Source organism: Sus scrofa, chromosome 4, assembly GCF_054392235.1.
Source record: "Sus scrofa isolate SSC_HxYL_T2T_F1_AM1 chromosome 4, Sscrofa_HxYL_maternal_Yorkshire_Landrace_v2.0, whole genome shotgun sequence".
Lineage (NCBI taxonomy): Eukaryota > Metazoa > Chordata > Mammalia > Artiodactyla > Suidae > Sus > Sus scrofa.
The window spans coordinates 15171996-15199123 of NC_139386.1; the positions used below are offsets into that span (position 1 = coordinate 15171996).

The following is a 27128-nucleotide window of genomic DNA, read 5'->3' on the forward strand; positions in this document are numbered from 1 at the left end:
AGGCCTATTTGGGGAAACAGCTGATAAATCCCTTGCTGGCTTCAGCCCTTTGTAAAATTCTCACCACCTCCCTGGGAGCCAACACAGAAGACGAATTTGAGAGCTTATGTTTTCCATCCTAGGAAATGGCTTTTATTAGACCGCAGTATGCAGGCCTTCACCCAGTGAGTAGACATTAATTGAGCACCTGCCATATAACGGAAGGTGAATCTTACACTCAAACAGCCTGGTGCCAAGTAAGGGAGACACATGTGGAAGCAATTGTAAGAGAATTGGCTTGGTTGTGATTCCACCAGGTTTTAATGGTCAAATGGGACACAAGTGACCATTGACTGTCAAGAGGCTAAGACGTAAGATCATCACAACTTGAAACTGTGATTGTCTGTGTGGTGCCAGAAGACAAAAATCCTATATATTCTAACCTTGGGTGTAAATGGCTCTTATAAAATTGTTAATGTGTAACTAAATCTTCCTTTTTTGTTGTTGTCACGTTGTTAGTGGTCCCCCCTCCCCTGCACCCCAGTAATTATATTTTTGCTTGTCTCAGAATAAGGAATATAGTTTTAATGGATTGGTACTATGATTCTTTAATTTTTTTTTTTTTGGTCTTTTTAGGGCCGCACCTGAGGCATATGGAAATTCTCAGGCTAAGTACCAAATCGGAGCTGTAGCTGCCAACCTACACCACAGCCATAGCAACACCGGATCCTTAACCCACTGAACAAGGCCAGGGATTGAACCCATGGCCTCATGGATACAAGTCGGGTTCGTTAACCTCTGAGCCATGACAGGAACTCCATGATTCTTTAATTTTTAAAACAATTCTTAACATTTTTTTCTTTGATCGCCACTCCTCAATGATGGCAAAATTTCAGTGTTACAATGGGTATAAAGATTTGATGGATAACATTTCCCTTCTCGGCACATTGCTCACCCTCCTGGCTCTGTCCCCATAGGTGATTTTGGACTTGAAAGGTTCTGATTACAGTTGGTCGTACCAGACACCACCCTCCTCCCCCAGCACCACCATGTCCCGCAAATCCAGTGTCTGCAGGTAAGTGAAGGCGGGCTGGGCTGCTGCTTTAGGGACCAGGCATTTTTCTTGACGCACATGTGAGTGCTGAGCTCCAGAATGGCTCATTTTAACAGGAGATGTTGATATGATCGGGTGAGAGGATCTCATCTTGATTTGGGGCTCTCTCTTGAGTCTCCAGTTTAGTCAGAAGGAAGAAATCCCACGAGGCTTTAGACGAGCGGACACAGCTTTCTCAGTGTGCACTGTATGGGTTTTCCCATTTCATGAATTTTCCTATTGGGCCCAGTAAAAACCACATGGGCTGCAAAAGGGCAAAGAGGTTGGTTCTTGTGCGGGCTCATCTCATCATTGCCAGAACAAATGAAGGCAGTAACAGTGGCTCAGGCCCTCATTTCCCCCCAAATTTAGGCTCAGGGCTTCGTAGAGTGAATAGAATTCTCAATCTGTTCACCAGCAGCAGCAGCAGCAGCCTGTTATTAGTGTTACCTACCGACTCACAGTGAGAATCCATTGGAATAGTTTGCCATTTGCAAGGCTGGTTTTTGGCAGTTTTCTGTCCAAGACCATTCTTGGCTTGCTGACTGCCAAGTTTATTCTCTTCTGGAAGGGTAGAAACATCTTCATGCCTCACTTTTCTTGGTCTACCACACCTGCTCATCTTTTTCTTTGACTTTTCAAAGCCAAATGAATTTCCACGTCCTGTAAATTAGCACTAAGAGGAAAGAGCAGGATGGATTTGCAGAATCCATGTATGGCAACATGTGCGTGTGTGTGTGTGTGTGTGTGTGTGTGTGTGTGTGTGTAGTCTTTTCTTTTTGAGCTCGTGTACTGTACACGGAGCGGGAAGTTTCAGATTTAGGATGCTCCATCCTGACTTCTGCAACCTGCAAATGTTGGCTGCCTTCTTCTTGTCGTCTTTTTATTATTTGTTTTTTATTTTTTTTTTGTCTTTTTAGGCATATGGAGGTTCCCAGGCTAGGGGTCAAATCAGAGCTGTAGCTGCCGGCCTACACCATAGCCACAGCAATGCGAGATCCGAGCCGCATCTGCAATCTACACCACAGCTCTCGGCAACGCCAGATCCTTAACCCACTGAGCAAGGCTAGGGATCAAACCCACATCCTCATGGATGCTAGTCAGATTTGTTTCCTCTGAGCCACAGCAGGAACTCCGTGTCATCTTTTGTGGCCTGTGTGAGTGTGACACATGTATTTAGGTTTTTTTATTGAGGGGTTTCTTTTCTTTAGTGGCCAAGAAAACTGTCTTCTCAGTCTAAAAGAAAGCTACAGGAGTATCTTTTCTTTCTTATAGTTTCAGTTTCAATAGAAAATCATGCTGCGTGGACACCATCAGCTCTGAGCTTGCTGCAGCGGACTTGCAATGAGCTTTGCTGTCAGTCTCCAAATGCCCTTTTCTGGCTGACGGGACAGGAAAAGCCACAGTCATGATAACTATCCCCCGTAGCAGTGACTTCCCCCAGAAGAGTCCCCTGTATCTGTAGGAATATTCACACAAGTAATTCTAGTGTGGAACAGTCACACGGCCCTTGACTGCCTTGTTAGCTGTCAGAGTTTGTGAAATTTGACATGTGTCTCTTGCGCAGTTAGCAGCAGAAACCACAAACTTTCTAATCCCAGGCTGGGTTATTTATTTCACACCTTTTTTTCTTTTTTTGGTCTTTTTTTTTTTTTTTTTGCCTTTTCTAGGGCCACTCCCATGGCACATGGAGGTTACCAGGCTAGGAGTCGAATCGGAGCTGTAGCCGCCGGCCTACGCCAGAGCCACAGCAACTAGGGGTCCAAACCACATCTGCAACCTACACCACAGCTCACGGCAACGCCGGATCCTTAACCCACTGAGCAAGGCCAGGGATCGAACCCGTAACCTCATGGTACCTAGTCGGGTTCGTTAACCACTGTGGCATGACCAGAACTCCTATTTCACACCTTCTGATGCTTCTACCAGCTGCCCCATCTGTGTCAGCTCTGCTTGTTTGGACCACGCGGCTTTGTGTAGTTTTCTGGGTTTCATCATGTGAGTGATCAGACAGAGTGTACAACGTATTGCTTAGGATTGGAAGCAGGATGCAGACAGAGCACCAGCGGGCACGTGTCACTTTCCAGCATCCTGTTTACTGTCCCTCCTCGGAAGCAAACAGCGTAGATTGATGGCCTTTAGTCTTGCCAGGTGTTTTCTGATGCCAGGCCTATAGGTATTTTAATAGAGAAACACCTGTGGCCAAGCCATTTAGTAAAGCACCAACTTTGTTAATAAAATCTGAAACACATGAATGCAAACACAGGGTTGCTTTGCTGGTGTTCTGTGCGGGGTTCTTGTGCAAGGCTTCCTTAGGATTAAATCACCTCAAGGAGTCTCTTGGTGCAAAGTGATGGTTGGCTGCGGTGACCTTGGTCTCCTGGGCCCGGGTGGTCCATCTAAGGGAGATACTTGCGTGTTCCAGCTGGGTCATGCTGCAGCCTTTGTGGTTTCGGCTTCAGGGCCGTGGTTTTGGTGAGCAGATGAGATGAGCCCTAATTCTTTTCATGCCACAGACAGTGGGGTCCTCTGGCTTGGCGATAGGTGACACAGCAGAATTGGGCATCACTGAACTCTTTTATTTTTTTTTAAGACATCTGCTTCCTGGAGTTCCCGTCATGGCTCAGTGGTTAACGAATCCAACTAGGAACCATGGGGTTGCTGATTCAATCCCTGGCCTTGCTCAGTGGGTTAAGGATCTGGCATTGCTGTGGTGTGGGTCGCAGACGCGGCTCGGATCCTGCGTTGCTGTGGCTGTGGCGTAGGCCGGCAGCTACAGCTCTGATTTGACCCCTAGCCTAGGAACTTCCATATGCCACCAGAGCAGCCCTAGAAATGGTAAAAAGACCAAAAAAAAAAAAAAAGAGAGAGAGACATCTGCTTCCTATTTTTTATTAGAGTATAGTTGATTTACAGTGTTGTGTCAATTTCTGCTGTACAGCAAAGTGACCCAGACACATACACCCCCACACACACCCCTTTATTATCTTCCACCATGGTCTGTCCCAAGAGACTGGATATAGTTCCCTGTGCTCTACAGTAGAATCTTGTTGTTTATTCATTCTAGAGGTAATAGTTTGCATCTACTAACCCCAAACTCCCAGTCCATCCTACTCTCTCTCGCCACCTCTCCATGTCTGTGAGTCTGGTTCTGTTTTGTAGATAGGTTCCTTTGTGCCATGTTTTAGATTCCACATGTAAGTGATAGCATATGGTTTTCTTCTTTTTCGTTCTGACTTAGTTCGCTTAGTATGCGAATCTCTAATAGCATCCATGTTGCTACAAATGGCACTATTTCATTCTCTTTAATAGCTGAATAATACTGCATGGAATATGTGTACCATATTTTCTTAATGCATTCATCTGTTGGTGGACATTTAGGTTGCTTCCATAGCTTGGCTATTGAGAATCGTGCTGCTATGAACACACCCATGCATGGATCTTTTTGTAGTTTTGTCTGGTTATATGCCCAAGAGTGGGATTGCTGGATCATGTGGTAGTTCTATTTTTAGTTTTTTGAGGACCCTCCATACTGTTCTCCATCGTGTTTGTACCAATTTACATTCCCACAAACAGTGTAGGAGGGTTCTCTTTTCTCCACACCCTCTCCAGCATTTGTCATTTGTAGACTTAATAATCGTAGCCACTCTGACCCGTGTGAGGTGGTCCTTCATTGTAGTTTTGATGTGCATTTCTCTAATAATTATCGATGTTGAACATTTTTCCATAAGCACTGGACTCTTAAGAATCACAGGCCTGCGTCCTAAGGCCGCCTCATTGCACCGTTGACTGGGTCTCCCCCGCTTAACTCACGAGAAAAAACTTTTATTTATCAGCTTGATAGTTGGGTCTTTTAAAAACACCTCTCACCATTTGCGCAGCTCCTTGGGGCTGATGGCATCATGTTGTGCTTCCCCCGTCTGTCCCCTGTGGTCTGTCCCCTTCCCCCCCATAGCAGCCTGAACAGTGTCAACAGCAGCGACTCGAGGTCCAGCGGCTCCCACGGCTCCCACTCGCACTCGCCCAGCTCCCACTACCGCTACCGCGGCTCCAGCCTGGCCCAGCAGGCACCTGTGCGGCTGTCCAGCGTGTCCTCTCACGACTCAGGATTCATCTCCCAGGACGCTTTCCAGTCCAAGTCGCCATCCCCCATGCCGCCAGAGGCCCCCAACCAGGTAAGGGTGCTCTGGGTGCCAGGAGCAGCCATCACAAAACCTGGGTCCTGACCACCCTCAGTGGCTGGAATCAGAGGGGGACCTGGGGAGTTCCCATCGTGGCTCAGTGCTTAACGAATCCGACTAGGAACCATGAAGTTGTGGGTTCGATCTCTGGCCTTGCTCAGTGGGTTAAGGATCTGGCGTTGCCATGAGCTATGATGTAGGTTGCAGATGCGGCTCGGATCCCGCGTTGCTGTGGCTCTGGTGTAGGCCGGCTGCTTCAGCTCTGATTAGACCCCTATCCTGGGAACATCCATATGCCGCGGGAATGGCCCTAGAAAAGGCAAAAAAGACCAAAAAAAAAAAAAAAAAAAAAAAGAAAACAGAGGGGGACCTGGGTTGGGACAGAACCCCCGTCTTCTGACTCAGGAACCCTCTGGTTTAATTTCTCATCTTTAAATGTATTGTCCCCCTAAAGGGAGAGAGACTTCAGTGGGGGTTGAAGCTTATGGTCATCATGCTGCTGATGGCTGAGTTACCACGTTGATCTGGAGGGTTTTCCCAAGTACGTAGACAGACTCAAAGTGGTTAGCCACCCTCCGGCATCCTTGTAAGTGCCCGGCTTAGCACAATTAGTAATTCCTGGGCATTTGCACACGGAGGCAGAGACTCTGTTGTTGAACAGTGCCTCCCTCACAGCCCTTCCTTGGTGCTCTCAGCTTCCTTTTATCAATGTGTGTTGAGAATGAGAATGAGAAAGCATCTTCTGTTAGCACCTTGCTTCTGGGAGAAGGGACGGTGTTGAATCCCTTTGACCCCAGTCAGGTTAGGTGGTGCTAGATGCCCAGCAGGTCCAGCTGAAGCAGAAGGCAGGAGCCGGGCAGGGCATTAAGTTTTGATGTGCTTGTCCTAGCTGGGGTGCTTTGGCTTAGTCTCTAAGGTGTCACCCACGTGTCCCCCGTCTCTGCCCTCATCTGTCCCCAGTACGTATGGCACTAAACCACACCTGCATGTCTTGTGAGCAGAGAGTGAGAATGGTCGGAGGGAGAGCAGGAATTTGCAAGCCCTCAAAGGCCTTTCTAATGAGCAGCGTCATTCTGTGTGGGTTTTTAATCAACTAACAAATTAACACAGTATTGTGTGCTGACACCCTTTTCTGGGGGAAAAAAAAAAAAAAGCCGTGCACTTCAGCCTTGCCATGTGCGTGGATCAGGCTGAATGAAGCAGTGTTTCTGCCTCCGTAAAGTCAAGGGAAGCGGAAGGCGGCTTGTTGGGATTTAAATCTGAAAGCCGATGCCCAGGAAATGCTTGGCTTGCAACTCTAGGATAGTTCAGTAAACTCAGGGATGCTGCAAAATTTAATTGAGAATTCTGGGTTCGTTTTGTTTTTGTTTTTGTTTTTTAAGCCATTACGGCTGCTTATAAGATAGAGGGGAAATTTAAGGAAATTTGACACATGGCACAGTCCAGAAGGTACAGTCTCTTGGAGGGCAGTGGGGGTTACCTTTATTCGTGTGGATGCAGAGAGCACATCCGTAAGGGGGAGGTCCCTTCATTTCCCGACTCAGGTGCACAGGTGGAAATGAATGCCGTGGGGCAGGATGTGTTCAGAATTCTCCCATCATCCTCCACTCTGCTCTTTTCAAATTGTGCCACATTGGCCCAGGAGTGGTGGGGCCATGATTGCAGCTCAGGCCTAGAGCCATTCACTCCATCAAGACAGGGGGTTCTTCAGAAAAAAAATGAGCATAAGTCAAAAGAACTATGGACCTGCAGTCCTAGGGTGATTTACTGGTTCTTTTTTCAAATTGAACATCCTTGAAGTAGAGGAACCAAAATAAATAGTCCTGATAAATTATAATGATAATTGATTTTTATTTACAGTTGATTAAGCACTACACACACACGTACACACACACACCTGTGATCTCTTTTAATCATCATCTTATAGCTATTATTGACCCCTATTTTAAAGATGAAAAACAGAGGTTTAGAGAGATTGAGCCCATGGTTCCTTGACTGGGACGTGGCAGAGAAAAGCCTTCAACCCAGACTTCGAGACTTGAGATCCTGGGCTGCTAACCAGGCACAGAGCTGGGGAAGCAGCCAGGACGTCCACCGTGCTGCCCGGCCCTGCTTTGGCCACGTGCATCATGGAGTGCCTTTTCGGTTCCTTGCTCTTGCAGGCTGGGAGGCTAAAGATCTGCCCTTTTGTAGGAACGTTTCTTTGGCGGGTGAAACGGGTGGACAGAAACACAGATCTGGCCTCCTTGCCAATGAATATAAGAACACTTCCAGGGAAGCGGTAGAGGAGGCTCAGACTTGCTTGAACAAGTGGGAGGAGATGGCAGTTAACAGTACGGAACGCAAAGCAAATGCCTGGGAGGACGCAAAGCACTATCCCAGTGTGTGCTGGGGACTCAGTTACAGGGACGAGATGGTCATGGTCCATCATCCAGTCCACACTGTTAGGCACCTGCCACGTGGCCAGGACAGGACCGGAATATTGCAGTGTGATGGGCAACTGACAGGCAGTCTCTGCCTCACAGCTGAAGTTTAGGAAACTGACTGGGTTGGGAGCAGGTGCCCTGGCCAGCAGCGGGGTGACTGGCAGAGACTGCAGGTTTGAGAAAATCAGCCTGAAGAGGTCTTTTCCCAGCCCGACACCCCTCCTGTAACATCCCAGCTCCTGCCAGGAAGCTTCATCCCTCCCCACGACGGCCACCGGGAACACTGCCCTGACCACTGGGCTTCACTGCCCCAAAGTTCAAAGTCACTCGCCAGGCAGAGACCTAAAATAAATGGTGTCTTATGAGGAGGCAGCTCTGTAGCCAGAAACCACCCCCTAGAGACTCAGAGGCTGCATGTGATGAAGGCGGATATGGAACAAAAGCCCAAGCAATCCGTAATGCCTCGGCCCCTGAGAGGTATCGGAGGCGAGCGTCCCTCGGTCCCTGGGCCTGCGGCACTGGCAGGAACGCCCAGGAGCACACAGGGATCCCTGGTGCCAGGCACAGGAGCTGTGCGCCACGCTCAGATGTGGGGGTCTGGGGAGCTTAGGGTCCATTGGGTCTGGAGCTCGCTGGGTCTCACGCTTCCTGTCCAGGGCCTGGTAGCTTCTACGTGGGCGCAGCTTTGGGAATAATGACCCTAACCCTGTGCTTCTCTCATCCTTCCCTCTTCCGTGTACGTGTCTGTATCTCTCGTGCGTGCCCTTCCCCACCCCTGCCCCCACCTTTTCTTTTTTATGACTCTTCTTTCTTGGTGGCGTGTGGTCCCTCCTTGGCTGCAGAACTCATCCAGCTCGGCCTCCTCCGAAGCCTCGGAAACCTGCCAGTCAGTGAGCGAGTGCAGCTCGCCCACCTCGGTCAGTTCAGGCTCCACCATGGGCGCCTGGGCGTCCACGGAGAAGGTGACCATCTGGGGTCCCAGCCTCCCCCCGCCCCCAGCCCGTTCCCTGGCCAGCTGCTCCTAGGAACTCAAAGTCTCCACCAAGAGCGGCCCCTCTTGGGGACAGAGGGAGGGCCAGAGCCGAGGGCTTTTTCCAGAATGGGTACCTGGCTCCTGAGCAGTGACCTTGTGGTCGTCCAGAGGGAGAGCAAGGGGTATGGGGAACTCGGAGGTGTGAAGGCTTCTCTCCAGAACGTGGATGGACATCCTCTTACCCCCTCCCCTCCCCTCCCCTGTACCCCGCCTGCCATGGCCTCCTGTCACCATGCTGTTGGATGTGACGTTTCACTGCAGCAGAAGCTGTGTGCTTTTCCGCCTTGTGGTTTGCAGCATCCCCCTCCTCACCCCGATTTGGAAGCTGCTCCTGCTTTGTGGGATGATTTTGGAAACCTGGAATGAACAGCTTCAGCGGATGCTTTCCGGTTTTAAAATTTGCATAATGAGTTCCCGTCGTGGCACAGCGGAAATCTGACTAGTAACCATGAGGTTGCGAGTTTGATCCCTGGCCTCGTTCAGTGGGTTAAGGATCTGGCATTGCTGTGAGCTGTGGTGTAGGTCGCAGACGTGGCTTGGATCTGGCATGGCTGTGGCTGTGGCGTAGGCCGACAGCTGTAGCTCCTATTAGACCCCTAGCCTGGGAACCTCCATGTGCTGCAGACATGGCCCTAAAAAAATAAGACAAAAAGAAAATTTGCATAATGAGATGAGCAAATTGCCATCACCCTGAAATTATTAATGATCGAAACCCATCGAGAGCACCGCACTTGAGGGATACTGATGATAATTCCCAGACTCTTCTAAGATGTAGTTAAACTGTTTCCCCGACCGAATGCTCCCTTGATGCCATCCTTTGCAATGTGGCGCTTTTCTCTCACATCATGGATGCTCCACAGGCAGCAGAGCCCCGATGTTTGTTTTATCTGTAAATATGCAAGTCTCGTCCCCTACCCCTTGAATGTCAATGCCATCTTGTATCGCCACAGTCATCCTGTTATATTAATTTTTTTTTTCCTTCTTCCCTCCCCCTTTTTTGTTTGTTTCCAGTTGTCTAACGGGTTTTCTCACTATAGTTTACCAAGTGAGTCCCAGGTGGGGCCCGTGGGGGCAAGCCTTTCCCCTCATTGCCTGCCTGCCTCCCGCCTGCTCCCTCGGGTCACCTCTGTCCACCTTCCAGACTACGCTCATTATCACACCATTGGGCCCGGCATGTTCCCGTCATCTCAGATCCCTAGCTGGAAGGTTTGTGTCTCTCTCCACCCTCCTCTCGCCCCCTCTCCCCCCCTCCATCGCCTCTGTGCTCACCCCTCTTCTCACCCCAGCCCCCTCCCCCTGTTCCTTTCACACTCTGCCTTCTTCCCCATGACTCCTCCTCCCGCAGTCAGTTCCCATGGGGGCGGGGGGGACCCAGAAGCCAGCAGGCAGCTCCGAGATAGCATCTGTTCCCACACAGAGCTGAGACAGGAGGTGGCTCCCTTCAGGAAACACCAGTCAACCCCAGTTAGACCCAGATGTGGCATTGCAGGGACGTTGGTTCCAGGTTGTAAGGCCCAGTTCTGCCCTGCGGGGGGCTTCCTAAGGGTGTCGCTGTTTTCAGGGGCTGGGAGGGACTGTCCTCCTCGGCCACGGTCCCCAGACTGTTCCCCTGAGTCCCTTATTGGGCCACGGTAACAGAACCATACCCCCTAAATGTGTCTTCACTTACGATGGTTTATCTTCAAAGTACACGCAGACATTATTTTTAGTCTCAATTGTTTATATTAAAACATGTGGGCTTAAATATAAAAACCAAAGTTTTTATATTATTTCCTAGCAAGTCCAGTTGATGCCAAAAGGGTATTCTACTTTATTTTGAGAGAAGGTCCCTAATTTGAGTAGTTGACCCCTAGGTGGCCTGCATTTTGAGCAGGTCTTGAGTTCATCCCTCACAAGGGGTACGGACCCCTCAGACTCCTCAAAATCTGGCCCAGGGGGCTTCCGTTCCTATGGGAGGACCTCAGAGGGCCCATCCAGAAGTCCCCTTTGGAGCTGTTTCCCAGAGGGGGAGGTTCGGCCTCAGGGAGAGTGGCTGAGGTTCCTCTAGTGCCCCCTGGTGGCCACTCTACACAAGTGAGGGCATTGGGGCTGTTAGGCCAGTGGGAGTTCCTCAGACGTCAGAAGGGTGGGCCTGGTCCCTGGGGATGTGCTCTCCACTGACTGGTGCCTTCAGACACCTCAGGCCGGGGGTCAGCTCTATCGGTGGCTGTAACTGAGAGTCTTCCATAGGCTACCTGCCCAGTTGCTGAAGGTTTTCAGTCTTGGGCAGAGGAGGAAAGGGGAGGTACCTAGGGGGTCCCCAAAGGACTTTCTGCCCCCTTGTCTAGAGCCGGGTGGGGGCAGAGAAGGGGCTGCTGGCCTGTCCCAGCCTGAACTTCCCCCATGGGGACCAGCTGCCTCCTGTGGGTGGGCAGCTGTCTGGTGGGTTCTGTAGCCTCCCGATGGAGGCAGAGGCCCTGGCGCCTGACCACGCTTGTTCCACTTAGGACTGGGCCAAGCCAGGACCTTACGATCAGCCTCTGGTGAACACTCTTCAGCGCCGCAAAGAGAAGCGGGAGCCAGACTCCAGCGGGGGAGGCCCCACTGCTGCCGGAGGTGCGCCCGCCGCTGCCGAGGAGGCTCAGAGACCACGGAGCATGACTGTGTCGGCCGCCACCAGGGTGACGCTCTTTGTTCTGCATAGCTGGCCGGGCCCCTGGGGACCTGGTGGGGGGCCATCTACTGGCCAGAAACTGGAGGCCACTTTCCCCTACTTCCCACCCTGCAGCATTTAGAAGGCCCCCGGGAAAGGCCTGATATGAGAATCAAACTCTAGAACTTTCTAGAGCCTGCATAGGGCCCAAGCAATTTGACAGCCAGCGGGGCCCACAGAGTGGTGGTCACTGGAGAACAGGAGTCCTGTGGGGGCCCCCCTTTGAAGGGGGGTGTGGAAGGGCTCTGGGGATATCGGACAAGTGGCTCACGGCCCTGGTGGGTCTGTCTCTTCCCTCCCCCCTGCAGCCTGGAGAGGAGATGGAGGCTTGTGAGGAACTGGCACTGGCCCTGTCTCGGGGCCTCCAGCTGGACACCCAGAGGAGCAGCCGGGACTCGCTTCAGTGCTCCAGCGGCTATAGCACCCAGACCACCACCCCCTGCTGCTCTGAGGACACCATCCCCTCCCAAGGTAGGAGGCAGCCTGGGCTGTCCAGCCGGGCTTCCTCGGCGGTGCCAGCTGAGGAGGGGGCCCTCCCTGCTGGAGGAGGCAGACGTCTGGCCACAGCAGAGCAGCTCGGAATGCTCTGGAGGGCCCGTCTGTCACTGTCGGGTAGCTGCCATCCAAGGCAGTGACTGGGCTTTCACAGCTTTGCTTGTGTTTGGCGATCAGGGTACAGGGCAGTTCCCAAGTTGAATCAGACAGATGCTGTTGATGATAATGACATTATGTATGTTGGGCACTTGGTGTGCTAAGCCCTCGATTTTCCTGTTTACCCTTTACAATGGCTTATGTACTATGTGTTTTTGTACCCATTGTACATATGTAGAGACTGAGGCTTAGAAACTTGCCCAAGTGCACTCAACTAATAAGAAGCAGCGTGAGTCATTTGAATCTAAGGTCTGTCAGAGTCTGAAGTCCAGACTCAACCTATCCCAGCCAAATTCTCTGTGAACCTGCCCCTTCACCCCCTGCCCACTGACAAGCCTCTTGGCAGTCCGTTGGTGCGAGTCTCAATCTAGGGGACATTCGGCAATGCTGGCAGACATTTTTGGTTGTGGCACTGGAGGGGGTGCTCCTAGCATCTAGATGTCCAAGGATGCTGCTCAACACCCTCTAATACACAGCACAGCACTGACCTGGCCCAGATGGCAGAGTGCTGCTGTTCAGCAACGTGCTCTGAGATGCCCCCGCCACATGACCCCATATTTGGAGAGGACATGAGCACACCTCACTGGTGGGACCTATCTTTGTGCTTGTTTCCGGAGACTCATTGCCAGTGGCTCCATTGTTTTTCTAGCCTCAAGCGTTGATTTCGAGGCAGGTAGTGAGCTCTGTGATGGTCCGTGTGGAGGTCGCCTCTTGTGTCAAATTCCAGGTTATTTCCTTGTTCCACCCCCTTGACTCCTCCCAGGGAGGCTCAGAGGCGGCCTCACTGCAGCCCGGCAGGTTTGTGTTCTTCACCACCCAGCCCTCAGAGGGCCGGCCTGCTGTGTCCGCTGAACAAAACGACCATCCCTGTCGAGGGTTTTTAGATGCTGGGGACTTCAAAGGATGGCCACGAACCCGGGGAAGCTGGGGATGAGTTTGTGGGTGAAGTTCCTGGCCTCTGGTGCCTCTTGCCCTCCCCGAAAGAATCCAGAAGCCCTGCTGCTGCCTTGGAGACTTCTAATCAGATCCCATGATCAGTTTCAGATTACGATTATTTCTCTGTAAGCGGTGACCAGGAGGCCGATCAGCAGGAGTTTGACAAATCCTCCACCATCCCAAGAAACAGTGACATCAGCCAGTCCTACCGACGGATGTTCCAAGCCAAGCGTCCGGCCTCGACGGCTGGCCTCCCCACCACCCTTGGACCCGCCATGGTCACCCCAGGGGTTGCAACCATCCGACGGACCCCTTCCACCAAGCCTTCTGTCCGCCGGGGGACCATAGGAGCCGGTCCCATCCCCATCAAGACCCCGGTGATCCCTGTCAAGACCCCCACGGTCCCAGATCTCCCTGGGGTGCTGCCGGCCCCTCCCGATGGGCCCGAGGAGCGGGGTGAGCACAGCCCCGAGTCGCCGTCCGCGGGCGAGGGCCCCCAGGGTGTCACCGGCATGCCCTCCTCCACGTGGAGCGGCCAAGCCTCCGTCAACCCTCCTCTTCCAGGCCCCAAGCCAAGCATCCCCGAGGAGCACAGACAGGCGATTCCAGAAAGCGAGGCCGAAGACCAGGAAAGGGATCCCCCAAGTGCCACTGCCTCCCCAGGCCAGACTGCAGAGAGTGACCCTGCAGACCTGAGCCCGAGGGAGGCCCCGCAGGGTGAAGACATGCTCAACGCCATCCGCAGGGGCGTGAAGCTGAAGAAGACCACCACCAACGACCGCTCGGCCCCCCGCTTCTCTTAGGCTCCCGAGCAGTGCTGCCAGTGGGGCCTGAACTGGCTGATTAACAAAACCTAATTGGTCTTGATCCATTCCAGTCTAGAATCAGATGAAAGATTTTGTAGGCAACTAGAACACAGCTCTTTTGAAAATACCCGACACCTTTAGATAAGTATTCAAAGCAACACATGTAACTGACATAACCCTGATCTTTTAATTTGTAAATACTGACCGTTTTCTTTCTGCGCATTTTAATCTTAGTTTCCCTTTTGATTTTTCTGAAGGTGCCAAATTCCATTTAACTTTTTTACAAGTCTTTGTAAAATTTTAAATGCATAAGGGGTCGGGGGGAGGTCGGGCAGGGGAACCACGAAGTAGTTAATTTCAGAAAAAAGGGTAACTATACTTAGCCTTTTCGTTTTTGTTTTGTTTTGTTTTTTTTCTTGCAGGCTTTTGTAGATGCATTGTAGTAGTCTGGCTTAGAAGCAAATTCAAGTTATTTTAATGTACAAACAAAATGGAAAAAGGGGTAAAAGTTCTTATTCAAATGTACCAAGTTCTGGATGAGGAAAGCAGGGGTCACGATTAATGAGCAATATTCGGAGGGAAGTCAGCTGGAGATGGTAGATGGGGTTGGGGTTGGGGGGGAGGGTCGTGGGAGGGGCACACCGTCAGCATAGCCAATCCTGTTACATTTAAGAGTAGCCTTGTAGGTTGAATTTCTAGTAGCTTCACGGTAAATGCATCCAAATAAGCCATACCGGATTGCAGTGTTTGTCTCCGTAGGGCGCGTAAGGACTTCCTTTCTCCCACGATTCCTCTTGACTGCACCCAGCACCCACCTCCCGTCCCGTGCATGCTGCTGCCACTGGGTAGACGTAGAATCCCCCACTTCCGTTACTCGTCTGTTATACCCACTTTCACTGAATCCAAATACATCCAAAAGGGTAAGGCAGTTTTTGAAATGTGAAGACATTTTAAAATGATAGCAGGGAATTCTTAGATATAGCAAATGCCTTCTACTTAACTGTGCCCAGCAGGCTGGGCCGTTGAAAAGCCCAAATATTTTGAAAAAACTCAAACGGATTTAACAAGGGTAACCAGCCTGGAGTCCAGCAACTTGCCAATGTGTTTACCAGTCTGGGGGCTTGTTTTTCTTATCTTCTTTTAAATAAATGGCAGTTAATTGGCTTCATACGGAAACATCGATGAGAGGAGGATTGAGTTCGTGTCACTGGGAATCTGACCACTATACTGTCCCTTTTTTTTTTTTTTTTTTTTTTGGTATTCTAGGTAACGTTTTTTGGAATGGACTTATTATGTCTTTTGTTTTTTAGGTGAAAGTTAAATTTGTTGTAATGCTCATTCCCTAAAGCCAACAGAGGTTTGTAGATTTAAAGGGGTCACATTTAGAGAATGCAGTGGTGTTTAAAAAGGAAAGCCAGCCCTGAGTTGTCAGGTCAGTTGAATGTGCTTGTCTGGGGTCCCGACCTCTCAAGGGAAAGGAGCCTGGTGGGCCCCACAGACCCTGCAGATCTGTTGGCTCTAATCCTCAATTACATAATCTTATGCTTTAATACGTAACTGCATTGGATGTGACAAACGTACCTGTATAGTCACTGTTCTATATATTAACCTTTAACACTGCTGTGATTGCTCAAGAACACTTTATGTTATGGCTTTCAAGCAAAGGCATGATTATTAGAAACTATTTAAGCTTTTTTTCTTTGAAAAACAAGCTCCTTTTACAGAATATAAGCAACAGTAGTGCCTGTGGTTTAGCCCACCAATCTTGATGACTAAAAGTAGCTGATGCATTGTGCATATGATGCTTGAGATGGTTTTTGCAAAAGCAGAAATCACTGCAAGGTAATTACAATAGATAAAAGTGGTATTTTAAACCTTTGAAATAAATGGATGTAACTGTACCGCGGTACAGCTTTTCACTTGTTTAGTTTTTAAACGTTAGTATAATCTGAATAAATTTAATATAAAATGTTGCCAAATTCAATGTAGAAAGAATGTGACAAAACACTTTGGGTAGTTCTGTTTGTGTTTTTGCATATTGTAAAAGCAGTGTCACAGCTAAAAATAAAGAAATCGTTTCTAAAGGTAAATTATTGTGCTTTAGTTGCTAGTTTGTACCGAGAGTTGACCTCTCCCTGTGCAGTTTTTTGTTCTAAACTTGTATAAATAACAATTGTGTAATGTGTCTCCCTTCTACCTTGTAATAGTTGCTTCAGCCTACATTATAAATAAAGAACCACTAGAAAAAAAAAAAAAAAAGCCCTGCATTTCAAGTCTTATTAAAATTCAGGTGGAGGTCTTCCTCAAATGTTAGAAGATGGACCGAGACTCAGATTGAGTTTAGTTACAAAATGACAAAACATAATTTGGGGGATTGTTATGTACCCTAAGGGCACAACTTGCCTGACCTAATAGCTCCAATGAGTTACTAAAAACGATAACTAGCTGGGTTTGGTTGAGTTTTAAAAGTGGCTTTATCTTTGGGGGTGGGGGAGACATTATTAATAGAGTTCTGTTACCTTTTTCTTTCCCCCTCTTTTTAGGGCCACACTTGTGGCATATGGAAGTTCCCAGGCTCTGGGTCGAATCGGAAGTGCAGCTGCCAGCCCATACCATAGCCAACAGCTACATCTGTGAACCTCACCACAGGTCCCAGCGACGCCAGATCCTTAACCTACCGAGTAAGGCCAGGGATCAAACCCACATCCTCATGGATACTAGTCGGGTTGTTACAGCTGAGCCACAACGGGAACTCCTACCTGTACCTTTGTGTCTTAAGACAGTCCAAGCTACGGTAGAGGAAGCAAAGCTGGAAAACTGCCTTCAGAATAAGCAGAGAGTGTCCTCTTGTTTGGATCCTTTAACCCCAGCCATCAAACTCCACTCCTGAGAATCCCAGCGTTCCCTTGTGGCACAGTGGGTTAGGGATCTGGCTGTTGTCACTGCAGCAGCTTGGGTTGCTGCTCTGGTGAGGATTCGGTCCCTGGCCTGGGAACTTCCACATGCCACAGACTCGGCCAAAAAAAAGATTACTGTGAGAGAATCTTATTAAATCCATGTTTATTTGTTGAATGTGTGCTTCTTAGAGTGGTCCTTCGGTCAAAGCTAACATTCCACTAGTGAACTTTTTAGAAAACTGAAGAAATACATCCTCAGTATGGGCAAACTGTCACTCTCAGCTTTTAATGCCTTCCAGTCACTACAGTTAATCTTTCAACTCGAGTTTATTCCAGTAAATCTTTTTTTTTTTTTTTTTTTTGTCTTTTTGCTATTTCTCTGGGCTGCTCCTGCGGCACATGGAGGTTCCCAGGCTAGGGGTCAAATCGGAGCTGTAGCCGCCGGCCTACGCCAGAGCCACAGCAACGTGGGATCCAAGCCGCGTCTGCAACCTACACCACAGCTCACGGCAACACTGGATCGTTAACCCACTGAGCAAGGGCAGGGACCGAACCCACTACCTCATGGTTCCTAGTCGGATTCGTTAACCACTGCGCCACGACGGGAACTCCATGTTCCAGTAAATCTTGCGGTCAAATCGGAGCTGTAGCCGCCGGCCTACGCCAGAGCCACAGCAACGTGGGATCCAAGCCGCGTCTGCAACCTACACCACAGCTCACGGCAACACTGGATCGTTAACCCACTGAGCAAGGGCAGGGACCGAACCCACTACCTCATGGTTCCTAGTCGGATTCGTTAACCACTGCGCCACGACGGGAACTCCATGTTCCAGTAAATCTTGCATCTGGCTCTCCAGCAGTTTTTTTTTTTTTTAAAAACAGCTGCACCTGTGGCTTATGGAAGTTCCCAGGCCGCTGAGCTGGGGGTAGAACTTGCACCTCTGCAGTGACCCCAGCTGCTGTGCCACAGGGGAACTCCTGCAGTTGTCCCCTTAACAGCACATGTTGCCTATAAGACTTAATGGGGAAGAAAAGAACATACTTCAGGAGTTCCCGTCTTGGTGCAGCGGAAACAAATCCAACTAGGAAACATGAGGTTGCGGGGTTTGATCCCTGGCCTTGCTCAGTGGGTTAAGGATCTGGTGTTGTGGTGAGCTGAGATGCAGATTGCAGACGCGACTCGGATCTGGCGTTGCTATGGCTCTGGTGTAGGCCAGCAGCTACGGTTCTGATTGGACCCCAAGCCTGGGAACCTCCATATGCCGCGGGTGCGGCCCTAAAAGGACAAAAGACAAAAGAAAAAAAGAAAACATACTTTACGTGCACAGCTAGTAAGAAAACGACAGTGGCCCAGTCACCCAGCATCCTGTGCCCCTCAGAAGAACACACTGGCCATACCATATTGAGTTACTTTATTAGGGCAAGCGTATGTCCTATAATTTATTTCACTTGCACGTGGGACTGGTGAGGCATCTTCCCCTACATGGGCCGTTCTCGGGGCCTGGTCACAATATGCCACCACAGTGGGGGCAAATCGCCTTCCTTTCGGGCTGGAGGCAAAGCTTCAGTTCTGGGACCGCCAGGTGGGGTTTCCTCCTGCAGCTGCTTAACCTACAGGAGGGTAAGGAACAACAGAAAAGGAGGTGAACTGACGGTCCAGTCTCTGCCCCAGAGAAGTGTCAGCAGTGCTTCTGCGGTGTCACATGACACACTGATCCTCACTACTGAAGCGCATTGTTTTTATGTCCACATTTTAACTCAAACACCAAAGCTGTTCTCCTTTAAGGTGTTCCCAATCTTAAGACAGCAGAGCTGAGAAGAAACCCTCCGGCCCCGCCTCTTACTCATTAAGCAAAACCCCGACAACTGACCATTCCAATTCCCCCTCGTTTGGATCCCCCCACCTGTTGAAATGTTTATTCTTATGTTTCAGCTAAGCAGTCTCCAAAAGCACCCTTAAGAAACCTCAATTTGAATATACTAGGAGTATTGAAAGCCCCACGAATAGCAACCAAAACAGAACATGAGATCACATACGCAAATATGCTCAGTTCTGTCCCCTGCTGCCCAGCCATCTCCAAGACCATCACGTCACAAAAGAGGAGACCCGAGACACCCACTTTCCAGATCCATGATTTTCTGAAGCTTCCTCCAGAAAAACCAATTCCAGATTGTGGCTAACCCAAGCCTCAAGCACATGTGCCATTTAATAATGTTGACAGAATAAGTAAAGGAGAAACTGTTTGTTTTGGTTTTTTGTTTGTTTGTTTGTCTCAGCCACGGCCTCAGCGTTCAGAAATTCCCAGGCCAGGAACTGAACCCACGCCACAGCAGCAACCCAAGCCACTGCAGTGACAATGCTGAATCCTTAACCTGCTGGGCCACACGAGAACTCCGAGGAGGATCGATTTTGCAGAGGAGGTTATCATATTATCACCTGCAGAATGAACCTGCTGCTCTCCATAAATAAATATACCCTAAGTTCCCAAATGCTGAGACCCTTCATAGAAAACACTGCCCTCCTTGATCACAAGTCATGAATTCAAGTAGTGAATCCAACCAGTGTCCCCCTTGCAGCTCATTTGCTTAAATGTCCCCTTGAAAATCTTGAAACTCCCAGCAGCTGCCAGTTCATAGGTCCTCACACCCAAGTCGCCCTTCTCTGCATCAGCCCCCATCTACTTCCCTCCTTAATCCAGCAAGACAACCACTCCCTCTTGAATAACCTCAAGTGCCCCATCGCTCTCAATGGCAGACAACCATGTGTCTACCTTCAAGCCTGCGCGCCTATACAGCTCAGTATTGCTAAAGTCACAATGCAGATGTTCCCAACTTCAGATGGGCCTTCACTACCGCGTGCCAACCTTGCTGCTATTCTCCAGCAAGCTCATCTTCTCCCCACGATTTTCACATCTTTTCCAGTTTCTCCAAACACACAGCACTCCCTTCCGGGCTTTTCCTCTTATTTCACTTGAAATAGAGAAGCTCTGACATTGAAGTCTGTCACTTCCCTATCATCAAAACTTCTGGCCCAAAGATAATTATATACATCACTGTCTGATTAGAATGGAGTTAGAATCTCTCCTCCTTTCAGGACCCCATCTCTCCTCAAAATCTTGCCTTTTGTACCTCTTCCATCTCTCTGCAACACTCTGTTTCTTGATCACTGCAAATCTAGTCAGCATACACAGATTATTATATAGCTTAAAAGAAAATCGTCTCTTAGCCTCCAGTTACTGGCCATTTCTCTGTTCTCCGCACAGGTCCAAGGACTGTCCTCCCTCCCTTCAGTTTTCTCTCCCTCGCCCTCCGACCACCTTTTCTGTGTGATTAGGAAAGGACTGAACCGAGGCCAGCAATGCCCTTAACTGTAGCCCCAATCTGTGGATGTTATTTCCGGCACTCAATCTATTCCACTAAGGCAAGGAAGGCTAAGCCCTGCCCACTCCCGAAACACTTTTTCTTGGGCCTGTCACACCCTCCTGGCTCAGTCTCTGGGGTCCTGACCCCTCCAAGTGGGAGGGCGCAAGACTTGTCTCTCTACTCTCTCAATCGCATCCATTTCTGTTGCTTCCTTCCATCTTTATCCAGTTCCTTTACACAGGGAAGGGCACCCACAAGAGGCCATTCACTCCAAATCCCATGGCTTTTAAAACAACTGGTAATTCAAAAACTTCTATTCTGAGCTAAAATCTCTCGAATTCCAGATTCTTACATCCAAAAAATCACCCACTTCTGACACTTGATGTCTCACAGGGATTCCCAAATTTAACTATTTTTTTCTTTTTTATTGGCTGTACCTATGACACATGGAAGTTCCCGAGCTAGGGGTCAAGTCGGAGCTGCAAATGAAGCCTACATCACAGCCACGGCAACAGTGGATTGGAGCCACATTTGCAACCTACATCTGCAGCTTGTGGCAACGCCAGATCCTAAACCCACTGAGCAAAGCCAGGGATGGAACCTGTCGGTTCAAGGAGACAATGACAGGTTCTTCACCTGCTGAGTCATTGCGTGAACTCCAAATTTAACATCCTTAAACATAAATTTAAAACTGAACACTTGGAGTTTCCATTGTGGCGCAGTGGAAACGAATCTTGACTAGGAACCATGAGGTTGTGGGTTCGATCCCTGGCCTCAATCAGTGGGTTAAGGATCCGGCGCTGCCGTGAGCTGTGGTGTAGGTCACAGACTCGGCTCAGATCTGGTGTTGCTGTGGCATAGGCCCGCAGCTGTAATTCCGATTCAACCCCTAGCCTGGGAACCTCCATAGGCCGAGGTGCAGCCCTAAAAAAAACAAAAAAATAAAAATAAAACTGAACACTTGATTGTCCTTCTGACATCTGTTTTCCCCCCTCTCTTCCCTATCTCAGTAACACCACCACCAAACTCCAGATGTTGAAGCTTAAAACCTGGAACTCATTCTTGATTCTTCCTTGTCCTTCATCCCTAATAACCAATCATGCTTCCTATCTCTCCAAACAACATCCTGAATCTCCTTCCAATTCCACCGCATCCACTCTAGTGCTGGCTGCCATGATCTCTGAACTAAAACTACTGCAATAACCCCTTACCCTCTCCACTATATTCTTCAAACTACAGCAAGATCGAGCTTTTTAAAATATAAATCAGACATCATGAGTTGAAAAAAAAAATGCCCATAGCACTAGTGGCGAAAGTTAAGGGAATGTTGAGTAGAGCAAGGTAAGGAGGCCAAGGACTAGGGAGGGGAAGTGGGGGAGGCAAAATTAGAGAACAGAAAAGCCAAAAGACCAGGGAACACATTTTAATCTATTTTTAAGACAGGTGCAGATGTTCCATTTAACACACTTGAAAGTGAAAGTATATCTGAGAGGCAAGGGGCCAAAGTAACTGTCAGAGCTGGAACCTGGACCTCTGCACATGGGGAACAGAACCTCAGCTCCTTCTGGGTGTTGACCAAAGAAAAACATAGGCAAGACTCACCTCTCGCTCCCAGCTTTCTCTCCGAAGTCTCTTCCACTGCTCTCTCTTGGCAAAGTAATCAGGATACATGGCTTTCTCAGAAGGATGCCAGTCATCTAAGCACCACTCAGGAACCTGTCGGGAGAGGAAATCACAGCGTCATTCTACGGGACATTTACATGGCATGGGAAGGGTCTGCTCGTGAGATAGAAAACAAAAATCAAGGAGATTTTTTTTTTTTTTTTTGTCTTTTTGCCATTTCTTGGGCCACTCCCATGGCATATGGAGGTTCTCAGGCTAGGGGTCCAATCGGAGCTGTAGCCGCCGGCCTGTGCCAGAGCCACAGCAACACCAGATCTGACTGGGTCTGCAATCTACACCACAGCTCACGGCAACGCCGGATCCTTAACCCACTGAGCAAGGCCAGGGACCAAACCCTCAACCTCATGGTTCCTAGTTGGATTCCTTAACCACTGAGCCACGACAGGAACTCCCCCAAGGAGCATTTTTTAATTGGACTCTTTTGAACACTACGCAATGGTTAGCAGAGGACCGAGATAAAGGAGTATGCCTTAGAGTAAAACAGCCTAGGGTTGAAAACATACAGCAAGTCAGTCCAAAGAGAACCGGCACCATTCCCCCATCTGCGTTGTCCAGATATCCAGAGTGCTTTATGTTACTTGGACACCACTTAGAATTTCTTAGAAACACTGAGCACCAAATGAAACTGGTTAACTCTGAAGTCTGAAAAAGAATTATTTTCCAAGTCCTTTAGCCCTCTGCCAAAAAAGTATACTGCAAGACCTTGGAACTAAATTTGGAGAGAAAATTCTTTCTTTCTTTTTTTTTTTTTTTGGTCTTTTGTCTTTTTAGGGCCGCACCTGCGGCATAATGGAGGTTCCCAGGCTAGGGGTCAAATCGGAGCTGTAGCCGCCAGCCTACACCACAGCCACGCCAGATCCGAGTCGCGTCTGTGACCCACACCACAGTTCACGGCAATGCCGGATCCTCAACCCACTGAGTGAAGCCAGGGATTGAACCCGAAACCTCATGGTTCCCAGTCAGATTCGTTTCCGCTGCGCCAGGGCGGGAACTCCTGGAAAGAAAAGTCTTGATAGCACCTGGGAGAGAGCAAACTAACACATGAGAAAAAGGCTAACTGTCAGGAAAGGAATCTCCTAGCTGCCCCTAAAAGGGCAAGTGGTTTCCGCGGCTGAGGTTTGGGGCTCGAGACCCCTGTGGTGCTCACCCACCTTGTAACACTCGTATCTCTCGTAGGAGGTGCCCCCAGGAGACTCGGGGAAGATGTATGGCTGAGGGTGCTGACCGTACCAGAATTCCTCCTCGGCCTGCCTCAGCAGCTGGGTGGCCTTCACCATATCCTTTTCATTCTTGTGTTCATCAAATCGGGCTCTCATCAAACAAGCAAAGTACCGGTATTTGTCCCTTCAACCAGAATGATTGAGAGATTAGAAATGTTTTATCTACTCAATTGGGCAGTATTACCATCTGACAAGGGGCGGTACTTCCGCTAACGCCTTCCAGGTGAGTAGGGGAACTTCCCAGGCCCTGCCTATGGAGCAGCTGCATCATCACGACAGCTTCCTTGGCAGAGTCCCGAACACCAGCAGCAAAAGCTACTGTACTGTTGTCCTCTTAATGAATTTCCTCCTACCTTGTGCTGGGTGCTAAATTCTGGAGATACAAAGATGTCGAAGGCAGGGTAGAAACAATACTGCTGTAACAGACAAACCTGGGTTTGAATTCTGACCGACACCTTAGGCAAGTGTCAGTTTCTAGAAGAAACCACGGGCAGAGATCATTTCTGGGGTTTTGATAGTATTCCAGGCCTCAGATGACAACGGCCTAAAGCAGGCAATAGTGATGGATGGTGACAGGAGAGAAGCACTTAGACTACAAAGCTATTAGAGTGGGCTATCAGGTCAGATTGCTTAGGGCTAAATCTTAGCTCAGCAGTTACTTGCTGTGTAATCTAGGGTAAATTAAAGTAATTAGGCCATGGGTTCCTCCTCCTCCATGACCTTATCGATACCTTAGGGTTGCCCTAAAGACTTGAGAAGGTAAAACATATAAACACACTTCAGACAGTGCTTGGTACACCCCAGGGCCCAGTGTCAGCTACTAATATTATTATATTGGGAAGAGAATTTACAAAAACCACATCCAATTGTACGTGGCAAACAAGTATGTATGTCGTTGGCATAGTGGTTTAGTAGGGAGTTCTTGAAAATAATGCTAAGACTTAAAGCTGAATGATCACTAGGAATACCATTAGCTGAGCCAGGGAATTTGGGAGAAGAACCAAAATGAGGTAGTGAAAAGAGAACAGGTTCCGTTTCAGAGAACTGTAGGTAATTTAACAGCTGGAAATACAGCTCTAGCGACAAATGAGGCTAGGTGTAACAAAGTCCCAGTGTTAGATGGGTTACCCAAACTTTACATAGCAATAACCAAGGGACTAGGACGGACCCATGCAGAACAAACAGCACTTTGAGGGCAAATGGAAGAAAAAAAAAATCAATCAAGTACTGGAGAAAAGATTTTAATGAGACTTAAAGAAATGCTAAATTAGTTTTATCATAGTTACTACTTTATCCTTTCTTCTTAAGACTGAACTTTTTCTAAGATGTAGAAATTTTTTTTTTTTAAGGGCCACACCTGTGGCATGTGGAAGTTCCCAGGCTAGGGGTTGGATGGGAACTGGGACTGTCGGCCTATGCCACAGCCGCAGGAACGCTGAACCCTTTAACCCACTGAGAGAGGCCAGGGATCAAACCTGCATCCTCTTGGATACTAGTCGGGTTGGTAACCCACTGAGCCACAACAGGAACTCCCTCAGATTAAAATTCTTTTTTTTTTTTTTTTGTCTTTTTGCCATTTCTTGGGCCACCCCCGTGGCATATGGAGGTTCTCTGGCTAGGGGTCGAATTGGAGCTGTAGCCACTGGCATACTCCAGAGCCACAGCAAAGCAGGATCCAAGCCGAGTCTGTAACCTACACCACAGCTCACAGCAATGCTGGATCCTTAACCCACTGAGCAAGGCCAGGGATCGAACCCACAACTTCATGGTTCCTAGTCGGATTCGTTAACCACCGAGCCACGATGGGAACTCTATATGTAGAATTCTTGACGGCTCAACTTCCTTCCTTTTTATATAACTGATAATTCTCCATGTTATCTATTTGTTTATAGGTCCATCTTCCCCATTTATCCACTAGTTGCTACAGATGAGAAAGAAGCCTTATAGGCTTATTTATGCATCAGTCAGCATACACCTGGAATGCAAATTCTGTCAGATGAATGAATAAGGAGAAATTAGGGAAGTAATTAATCTTACAACCTTGAACCTGGCCATCTTCCTACTTAGCAAAGAGAAGTAGGTCAATGACTTTACAATAAGCCCATATATGCAATCAAGGATCCTTTCCACAACTCTTCCAGATGTACTCAGTTTCTCATTGTTTAGAGGTTTTTCTCAAAGGCCCTTCTTTGTGGGACAAGGTTTTAGGATTTGGCTAAGGGAGTGGAGGTCTGGCATTCACACATTTTGGGTTGTCACCCCACCATGCATTGCGTGTAGGTCACAAAAATCTGTATGTTTTATGAATATGTTCTATGACTAATCTTAGATGAAGAGAGAGAGATGATGAGAATTCATGCAATGTGAAGATAATAAAAAGGAATGGATGAAGCTAAAACAAGAAAAGCTGATGGGAAGGATAATGATGCTTTGTGGTTAAGACACCTGAGTTTTAATCCTGGCTGGCCACTTACCAGATTCAGGGCCTTGAACAAATTACTCTCTAGCTTCTCTCTCCTCATCTATAAAATAAGGCCAAATAATCCCTAACTCCCAGAGTTGTGAGGACAAGAGAAAATATGCATAGATTATTACTGCTAATATTAGGAACGAGAAGGTCATGAAGAAAACTATTACTTAGTGAACGCCGGAGGCACTTTCTTAATCGACATGCCACCCTCGACACTGGGTCCTGTGTCCATTTTCCTGATCAGAAAAGTGAGGCCTGGGCCAAATAAGCAATTCTTCAAGGTCTCGCGCACCTGCGGGCGACGAAGTCTGCATTCGAACCCGGGTCTACGCGGGGGCTCTGTGGGTCGAGACGTCGCCTTCCACCCCGTTCCCGAAGTCCTTGACACCTCTCTCCCCTCCCCCCGGGTCACTAGGGCCTTTCGGCCTCCGTGGAGGCCTCCGCCTCACCTCCCCGCGCCGTGGGTCCCCCTCTCTCACCTGTGGACGCACCACGACTCCAGGTGGCGCAGCGCCCGCTTATAAAGCCGCAGCACCTTCTGCTGGTGGGTCAGGTAGGCCGCCGGCGCCGAGAAAGCCATGACGGCCCGCTCACCTTCAGCGGCCGCGGGCGCTGCCGGAAAACGAGGGGTGGGGCTTCCCCGGAAGGGCGGGGCGAGCGGCGGCCACTTCCGCTTCCGCCGGGGAGGAGCCAGGGCTGCAGTCATGAGCCGGTTCAAGTTCGTGGGTAAGACTTTTCCTGGATCTTTGGCCTTGCAATCCTCAGGCGTCGCCCACCGCCGCCGGAGGGCCCAGGATGTGAGCTCTCCGGCTCTTTGCGGGTTGAAAGTGCACCCTATGGAAGAGGGCGCGGGGAGGTTTCTGGGTGCTAATAATGTTCAGGATCGCGGTTTGGGTGCTGGCTTCACGGGTGTGCTTATTTGTGGAAATTCACGAGCTGCATTATGATTTATGCTTTTCCCAGCATGCGTTGTATTGAATAAAAAGATAAAAGGAGGCAGAGCTACCAAAAAAACCCCAGAAGGCCAGTCCCTAGCTGACCCTCCATCCCTTCTGCACCTCCCGCCTTTTCCCGTCTCCGCGGTGGAGAGGAGGATAGCTTCGAGGCACCCGTTTATTCGCTAATTCGTGCGTTCATATCGCAGTTACTGAACGACCCTGGTTCGACCCTGGTTTGCCCGGCACCGGCCTAGGAATACAGGCCAGGTCCCTGCTCTGCTGTCATCCCCATCTGGTGGGGAAACTGACGGCATAAATAGCGGGAAGAGAAACAAGTTCTATTACCTGACAAGTACGGTAATCCATTCAGCATGGGTAGAACAAGAGAGGGAAAATGCGACAGAAACTAAAGGAATAAGCATACTTGTATCAGGCATTTACAAGTATGGGACAGTGTGAGAGCTAGGATTGGAAGGGTAACTTGGGACTCGAATGTCTTGATGAGGTTAATTTTACTGTGTATAGAGTAGAGCCTCGCTGAAGACTTTTCACCAGGAGCATTCATTAAGTAAATCATTGAGGGCCAGTACATATTGGGGGCCCTGGGCTATGGGATACAGCAGTGGGTAAAGCTGGGCATGATCCTTGTTTTTGTGAAGTTTCCAGCTACTTGAAGGTGGAAAATGACAGTGATCACATCTCTGCTTTAGTACAGTAATCCTGACAGCTGTTAGGTTTGGTGGGGCGTAGGGAGAGGCAG

General features: G+C 49.1%; 3 protein-coding genes across 27 annotated transcripts in view; 2 read left to right on the plus strand and 1 right to left on the minus strand.

The window, feature by feature from the left end:
- MTSS1 (MTSS I-BAR domain containing 1) overlaps positions 1-16056 on the plus strand; it is a 169891-nt gene extending 153835 nt beyond the window's left edge. For 2 of the 17 annotated variants that reach the window (XM_021088943.2, XM_021088945.2), the window contains 7 exons: positions 957-1054; positions 5028-5247; positions 8522-8641; positions 9724-9918; positions 11199-11372; positions 11713-11875; positions 13094-16056. In XM_021088943.2, the coding sequence (XP_020944602.1) occupies positions 957-1054; positions 5028-5247; positions 8522-8641; positions 9724-9918; positions 11199-11372; positions 11713-11875; positions 13094-13794 (1671 nt within the window). In that variant the 3' untranslated portion in view covers positions 13795-16056. Of the gene's footprint in view, positions 1-956; positions 2795-3845; positions 5248-8521; positions 8642-9723; positions 9919-11198; positions 11373-11712; positions 11876-13093 lie in introns of all 17 variants that reach the window. The other 15 variants (XM_021088944.2, XM_085021683.1, XM_021088948.2 and 12 more) reach the window with 8 other exon arrangements.
- Positions 16057-18089: 2033 nt separating this feature from the next.
- Positions 18090-26072, minus strand: NDUFB9 (NADH:ubiquinone oxidoreductase subunit B9). 2 transcript variants are annotated; one of them, XM_013996497.2, is made up of 4 exons: positions 25910-26072; positions 22892-23084; positions 21660-21773; positions 18090-18305 (listed from the first exon to the last, which is right to left on the minus strand). In XM_013996497.2, the coding sequence occupies exons 1-4, from the start codon at positions 26008-26010 to the stop codon at positions 18174-18176; spliced, it is 540 nt and encodes a 179-aa protein (XP_013851951.1). In that variant the 5' UTR covers positions 26011-26072; the 3' UTR covers positions 18090-18173. The 2 variants fall into 2 exon arrangements, with proteins under 2 accessions (XP_013851951.1, XP_084877837.1); XM_085021711.1 differs by having other exon boundaries at positions 22892-24317; positions 24550-26072.
- TATDN1 (TatD DNase domain containing 1) overlaps positions 26009-27128 on the plus strand; it is a 46319-nt gene continuing 45199 nt past the window's right edge. For 5 of the 8 annotated variants that reach the window (XR_014842840.1, XR_014842839.1, XR_014842841.1 and 2 more), the window contains exon 1: positions 26009-26156. Coding sequence is in view for 1 of the 8 variants with exons in the window: in NM_001244525.1 (NP_001231454.1) it covers positions 26135-26156 (22 nt within the window). In the remaining 7 variants the exon portion in view is untranslated. 8 annotated transcript variants of the gene reach the window in all.

Bases quoted from the DNA above. Each gene is read 5' to 3' on its own strand.
- NDUFB9 (XM_013996497.2), bottom strand. From the start codon at position 26,010: ATGGCTTTCTCGGCGCCGGCGGCCTACCTGACCCACCAGCAGAAGGTG. The intron at 23,085-25,909 runs GTGAGAGAGGGG...TTCTGGTTGAAG, and splicing joins GAGTCGTGGTGCGTCCACAG to GGACAAATACCGGTACTTTG. The intron at 21,774-22,891 runs GTGGGTGAGCAC...CTCTCCCGACAG, and splicing joins AGAGATACGAGTGTTACAAG to GTTCCTGAGTGGTGCTTAGA.